Source organism: Salvelinus sp. IW2-2015, linkage group LG33, assembly GCF_002910315.2.
Source record: "Salvelinus sp. IW2-2015 linkage group LG33, ASM291031v2, whole genome shotgun sequence".
Classification (NCBI taxonomy): Eukaryota; Metazoa; Chordata; class Actinopteri; order Salmoniformes; family Salmonidae; genus Salvelinus; species Salvelinus sp. IW2-2015.
In genome coordinates this window covers 7,917,761-7,925,213 of record NC_036872.1, presented here as the reverse complement: position 1 = coordinate 7,925,213, position 7,453 = coordinate 7,917,761, and the positions used below count along the sequence as shown (strand labels likewise).

Genomic DNA, 7,453 nt, shown 5'->3' with positions numbered 1-7,453 from the left:
GTCCAACAGGACAAAGTCCTGGATCCCCACGCGGTCCCGTGCGGTCAGAGCCCCCTCCATGTCCAGCTGACCCTGGGCACACCCCTGCAGGCAAGCACACGGCAATAACACTTGATTAGAAGGGTACCTACATAAGGACTGGAAGAATGAAGAAGATAAGCCTTTCATAAATGTATTATTGTACTGCTTATGAATGCATTTTATGGATGTTTTTATGTAGTTCTACATTATTTTTTACAGGCATCCAAACAAAAGTGAATGGATAAGAAGGATGAATTTAAGATGCTATACAAAACTTGAATATTGTCCATAAATGAATTGGACAGAACGAGGCACACCTCTCCACTCCATGAGCAAAATCATATATTGTTTGCCTAAAACTAAGGATTTGTGTGCTTTCATGAGATAAGAAATGGATTAATATTATAGCATATGTATATCATGTGTACTGTATAACCATACAGCCAACATTTGATGTAAACAATTAGCAGCTACACCTCCATATTGTATATTTAAGTCAAGTTGCAGAGGGGTCCTTGGTTACCCAGCGGAGGTGTGAAATCAGCAGAAAAAGCTAAGTTAGCTGTTTAGCTCTATTGAAACGAAGGCTCTGTGGGTCTCATGGGGCTTTGAAGCAGAGCCCTCTGATTGTGCAGAGGTAGTCTACAGACAGAAGCTAATGACTGCTACAGAGCACACAGTACGGAGGCGTCGGCCAGCGGCCCGTAAACCACCACCCTCACCCTGTGCAAATGGAACAGGGGAACGACAAAACAGCGGCACATTTGAGAAAGCAGAGTGGGAAGAATTCCACCAATCTGTTTTGCATTCTCGACACCAACACTTGGTCCAAAGGTTTTTTTCCCAGCTTTTGTTGGTTGTTTTTTTTCTCCTTCTTTGGAAGGCAGAAATCCTTTGATTCTCAACTCTCATTTAAACATTTTAAAAAGATAATCCATTGGATGTAATTGACACAAAGCCCTTAGTCCCCCACCCCCAAGTCCCCCTTCCTATTCCATAGCCCTCATTACTTCTGAGAAAGGCCAAGTGTTTTTGTCCTGTAAATACCACGGAGCAAAGACAAAAATAAGGTTTTTAAAATGCAGTCTACAATCCATTACATATATTCCCCCAGCATATCCATTCAGTAATTATTCATTAGAAAACATTTAATGTCACAATCAATTTCATGCTGGCCAGTCAAAGCACAATAGAAAAGATTTGCCCTATGTTTGGGTGAGAAGGGGGGTCGATTGGACAGAGGAAGGGTGAGGGCAAAGGAGGGAGGGAATGAGGGAGAGGGGGCAGTATTTGTCTGATCTGAGAACCCTCTGAAACGGGGCCGTCTTGAGACAACGGGGCAGACTAAATAGTGCAGTAACGGTCTGTGTCCCGCTGTTTGCTGTGACACTCATTTAGTGTGCCCTGGGGGCGGACAATAGGGGCTTGTTCCAAGCAATCCTGTGCTGTAATTTGGACTTCATTACTCTTCTCACACCGGGCACCATGGATGGAAAGAGGGGGGGCTGGTCAGATGAGAGTTTTTTTTTCCACCTGTCAGCCAACCCCCCCTCTACCCCCACCCCCCAAATCTCACCCCCTCTCCTTAACAATACCCCTCACTCCGTGTCCCCACCAATAACCCTCACCGACCACCTCCCCGCAGTCTACCCCCACTTTAAGCCATTGAGACAGGTGAACAATATCATTGAAGGCACACCATTTGAGACGTCAAAATCAATCTGGCAACTTGATGGTAGTGGTGTATTTTTTTTTACACTGCCCTCCTTCATGGGAACAAACATCTCTCAAGGCCGTGCAAGCAGACGATGTGCAAAGCTCAGGGACGGACGGACGGGGACGAACGGGACGGGATACTGTACAGCTCCATAACAGATCATATGTATTAAGTAATTAATATAACTGTTAATACAGCTACTGTACCTGATGAGGCAGAATTTATGTACTCGGAGAATGGCCACAGTAAAGCAATAACTGTGTACAAGACACTGACTCTGTGAGGTTACTGTACTACAGCTGTGTGGACTGGTGACATGCTCATATTACTGAACACGGCAGAATTCCATGGACAAATGCCTTTTATCCATCTAGGCTATATTGAATAACAGATAAAAGTGACTGAAATATTGTGTACCTAAAACACTCAGAGATACAAAGCCCATGAAGAACAGTGGAAACAATGGTTACGTAGGGAACCCAATCAGCCATTCATTGTCAGATCAAATGACCAATTGTCTTAAGAGATGCCCCTTCATCTTGGTCTAGAGTGTCAACCAACATCGCCTGAAACAGTGGTGACCTCATCTCATCCCTGTGAGAGATGGATGTGGAAGGGGGAAACTAACTAGGAAGACCCAGTGAAACATGGGTCATATTCATTAGGCACCAAAAGGAAGAAAATGGACTGAAACAGGGATGGACTACCTATAATAAACATGCATGTTGGTTTTCTGTTGCAAAACATTTTTTAGTTTTGATTCCATTGCGTGCTCTAATAAACAGGACCATCATGAGACACTCAACTCCATGGCAGTCCGCTCCTCAGCCAGGAAACAAGAAAACCTGTCTCCTAAGGATGGAATGAGTCTGCCTCCATCCATTCTTCTATTCTGCCCCGCAGCATGGCGGCCAATCTCTTCACTTGATCAGCAAGATCTTGTTACACCCCACTAACAGAGTGGGCCTCCATCCCTTTCTTAAGCACTCTATCTACACTGAAATGGCTGGGCCTCTATGCCCCCTTCTGAAAAACACGGTCAGACAGTGAGCCCCCAATGGGATGATATTGGTTATTTTATATTTTTTACTTGTAAAGATTTTTAACTAGTTAATTAACGCTAACATCCTACCTTTAAAATTACAAAATGGCACACCAACAGTACATTGGAAAATTCAATCATACCTGCATTCTCCAAATCTGTATTGGTCAGTTCTCAGTCAAACTCAGGAATGGGATGCGGACATTCAGGTTGGCTCCAAATTCTTCATTCACCCTCGCTGGACCGGAGCTATATCACACGTGTGCTGCTTCTCCATGTCCTCCCATGCCCTAGTCAGTCACTGTGGATGAATCACTGACAATTAGTTGGCAAAAATCTAATTCTGAAGAAATCCTGTATTTACAGTACAGTCCTTTCTCCTCTGCAGCCACTACAGCCCCATCACTGAGGATCTACCACAGGGGTTGGTGGTCCTGTCTACCTGTGTGCTCTGCTCCTCCACACCTTGGTCATACTGACCCAGGCTCAGGGCACTGCGGCCCGGCTGCTTAATCTATCATTCATGCCATGGGGGATGGAGGTGGAGGGACAGGGAGATCTTATTCAGTGCTTACTTGAGTGTCTACCAGCTCGACGGGGTGTAACACAAAGATGCAGAAACACAATCCAATCCAACCCTCCTCCGAGTCTCTCTCGTCGTGTGTGTGTGTGTGTGTATATGTTCGAACCAGCAGCACAGCAACCCCCGCTGGCATAGCATAGGACTGGTTACTGATCTTTGATTACATTGCAGGCTAATTACAAACTACTCAGAGTATAGTTCCACTGGGCCACCGCTATTTCAGAAGGGTCTCTGACTGCTGCTACAAGTGCCCTGCTCGACATAATCCTGTTCTCATAATGCCAAGCTGGGTCATATTAATTCTTGCACACCATAGAAAAATGTAGCAAAATGTTTTGCAACAGAATACAATAACAAGTGTTTCTTATTGGACAAGTGTAGGTAATCACTCCGTCTCAGTCCGTTTAGTGACTAATGAGTACGACCCTGATATTAAATCTTAGAGCTCTCTGATCAGATGTCATTGATTGTGGATTCAAGGAACTTTGCTTTGCACCATAGAAAACTACACACACTTGACAAGAAATGTCCCAAGGTTTACGAGATAATCTCCAAAAGGCCTGGGAATACGAACAAAATGACCCTTTATACTCTCCCATCAAATATTTAAGCAATAAGGCACAAGGGGGTGTGGTATATGGCCAATATACCTCGGCTAAGGGCTGTTATTATGCACAACGCAACGAAGAGTGCATGGATACAGCCCTCGGCCATATACCACAAAACCCTGAGGTGCCTTATTGCTATTATAAACTGGTTACATACGCAGTAAAAATAAATGTTTTGTCATGCCCATGGTATACGGTCTGATACCACGGCTGTCAGCCAATCAGCATTCAGTGCTCAAACCACTCAGTTTATAATAATCAGTATATTTACATCTTTACACTATAAACACACAGTTGTAAGAAAAAAGAAGAGACAACTTATAAAATAAAAATTTCAGCAAGAGACTGTTGGGTCGTATCAGGATAAGATCGTTTATGGTGTTCCCTTGCATTGGGTATTCACAGGGAAAGACCACAAGGAAGCATTAACCTGGTTACCTCAGTAACATGGTAACCTGTAGCAGCAAACACGCATGCATGAATGCAACGCAAGTACGCATGCACACACACACACACAGACAGGGGGAAGGAGAAGCACAGGTGTCCGTTTCCACTGGCCCGATGACCTAAACGAGAGAAAATATCAAATGTCTCTCTATTTGTGGCAGTTCAAGCTGCTTCCCACCATTGGAGTAGAGTTAGACATAATGGATGTTCAGATGTTGCCCATTTCAATTATCCACCCTCCACTCCGAGAAGTTGTCAGGGGGCTACTTTTGCCTGAGCCCCCCACCTCACTCTCCCCAACCAGGGAGCCCGGCAATGCTTGTCCAATCTTAACAAGCTTTGAGCTACCCACTGGGCTCTGATTCAGCACGAGACCCGGTTAAATCCAATTACAGAGGAGTCAGAGAGGTTGATTTTCCCATTAGAGATTCCATGCTGAGAATGAAGGCTGGATGATACCACTCACATCTTCAGACCATTACTGCCAGGTCCTTCTCTCTCTCTTTCTCATTCTCTCTCTCTTTCTCATTCCCCCTATTCCTCTTTCTCTCTCTCTGTTTTTCTCTCTTTTTCTTTCTCTCACAGTCCATCAAAGTAATTTTTTCCGAGCAGCGGAACGAGGGATGGGCCCCCGTCTTCAGTTCAGGTCCCCGCCTTGGATTATAGGGTCAGCAAGTTTACTTACTCCCTGTATACAGTACATCGAAGGCAGTTCTTTACTTTCACAAAATGTTTGTCTCTCTCTTAGCCGAGGAAGCTATATGACATAAAAAACACCTGTATTTCTTTTAACTTACACATGATTTCAGATGTATGTGTGAACAGCATTTCATTTACCCCTGCAATATCCACAGTGCAGAAAAATAGGAATGCACAAAGGATAAGAGTGAAAAAGTGACCAAAAGTTATTCCCAACATGGCCGACGTTGTACTATGGCCATTGCACTATGCCCCATTGGCCCAGGTCAAGAGTAGTGCGCTATAAGGATGCAGCCCATCATAGACAAGGCTAAATACAGAGAAGAAAATCTGGCAGCTTGACATTGAAGTGTCCATGAACCATCCATCCCTCTGAAATACACAGCGACTGCTGTCTTTTTCAAAGGGCATATTGAGAAATCTTTTGGAGTTGAGGCAATGTCTAAAGCCGTCGTTGTGCGGAGATCACCCGTGAATGAGAATAATAATTTGTCTTAATCTTACCCTCTAAGCCCATGAAAAGGGCTGTCCTCCCAAAGAACACAGCTGATTGGTCTTGACCCTGGTCACGCAAAGGTAAACCCCATTTACCACCTCGAAACCTGAAAGAGGGAGGGTGTGTGATCTCCCAATACAATAGCACTGTGACAGAGGAACTGGAGCAACCTTTTGATATTAGGTACGTGCAGCAGTCTCTCAGAGCACTGTCACTATCTGCCATGTCACATAGAAGCGGTGGCAACAAAAAAATAAATCAGACTCTTGGAATTATCTCGTCAGCGCGACTTAGTATCTTGTTAGAAAGACTTAGTATCTCGTTTGAATGACTGATTATCTTGTTCAAACTATTTCATTGTTGTTTCGTGTAATTAGGTCTTGTTTGTTTTGCAGCGCCAGTTGTGCTTATCAGATGGTATGGTTTTGATATGGTTACTTTTGTCGTTTTGATAGCCTAAAGCAAGTGCTGCTTTTGAATGCCAGAGCATGTTAGTGGGCGAGTGTGGAGCGAGGAGCGGGGTGTAATTCGTCTGGAATGGCTGGAGAAGATAAAAAAAAAAATAACGGCCTTCTCTCCTTCCGACTTCGCTCCAGTACTGCTCAGACACAAGCTCTGCCTATCGTTTTTTGTTTCCTTTATCACTATTTTTTTGATTAGGCCTATTTGGTTGTATTTATTTAACCTACCCCACCCACAGTAGCCTATATGCAGTTTATATTCTACTTTCTACCACTAGGATATCTAGTTTCTATTTTGAAGGACTTCAAATGTAGGGTAGGCTATACATGTTTTAGGTAGGCTTTATATGTTTTAGGTAGACTTTACATGGGCTCAGTGGTGATTTTAGCATGTACATCTTGGTGGGGCAAAAGAAAAAGTGGGATGCATGCCAGCTAAGCCACTATACAACACAACACTAAACAATACATCAATTGCACTATAGCGGTGTCAAACGGTGCCGACAAACTGTTAGGGCCTACATAAAGCTGTCCCCACAGCAGAGTCCCAACAGCAGAGTCCCAACACCTTACCACTGCTACACCTGGCTTTCAGCGGCGCCTTGTCTGGCAGCGAAACAGTTCATTCAGCCTCATTTACTGCTTTTTCTTTTTACCTAGATGATATGGCTGACTTGCTTAAACAAATGTGTCTTCTACTGACAGTTGAGATGTACAAACTATGGCATAAGGGGACGACAAGCGGATAAGAGGCAATCCGTAATTTCGATTATGACATTAATGAGAAAGCGACGACGGACGTAATCAATATAACTATTTGTTCAGCACTTTGAAATGTACAGCGACAGAATTCAGAACATGGGTCGTTCTTGCGTGTACTCCCTGTACAACAAGTCATAGCCGTAGGATAAAAAAAGGGGGCATATAAGAAGACAATGAAAGCTCTTGCAATATTCGATGATTTCATTTCTCTAAAACAGGTTATAGGCTACATGTGCACCACCAAGTTAAAACAGTAGGTGAAATTAAGAGGTGAAAATAGACCAAATTATTAAGGTGAGGCACATTGAACATTGCCTGTCAAAAAAGATACACGTCATATAACACTACTATCAGTAGCACTGTCAAAACTGTACAAAAAAAGTTGGCAAACAAGCACACACCGGGCCATGAACGATGTGTTACAATACCGCGTTGGTGAAAATAGACCAAATTATTAGGGTGAGACATATGGGCTAATAACAGCTTACTACACAACATACACTTAGTACTACTTTCTTAGCTACAGTATACATATGTCCCTTGCATATTACATAATTTTTGCAGCAGCATACAATACATTTTTGGACTCACCTTGTGAAGGTGGGGCAGCGGTTCAT

The 7,453-nt window shown here is 43.6% G+C and overlaps 1 protein-coding gene across 1 annotated transcript in view; it reads right to left on the bottom strand.

The window, feature by feature from the left end:
• The window catches only part of LOC111958097 (unconventional myosin-Ih-like), a 14,568-nt gene extending 7,115 nt beyond the window's left edge, over window positions 1-7,453 (bottom strand). Inside the window, exons 1-3 of the mRNA XM_023979283.1 lie at window positions 7,428-7,453; window positions 705-744; window positions 8-84 (exon numbers count right to left, since the gene is read on the bottom strand). Of these exons, the coding sequence (XP_023835051.1) occupies window positions 8-84; window positions 705-744; window positions 7,428-7,453 (143 nt within the window). The remainder of the gene's footprint in view (window positions 1-7; window positions 85-704; window positions 745-7,427) is intronic.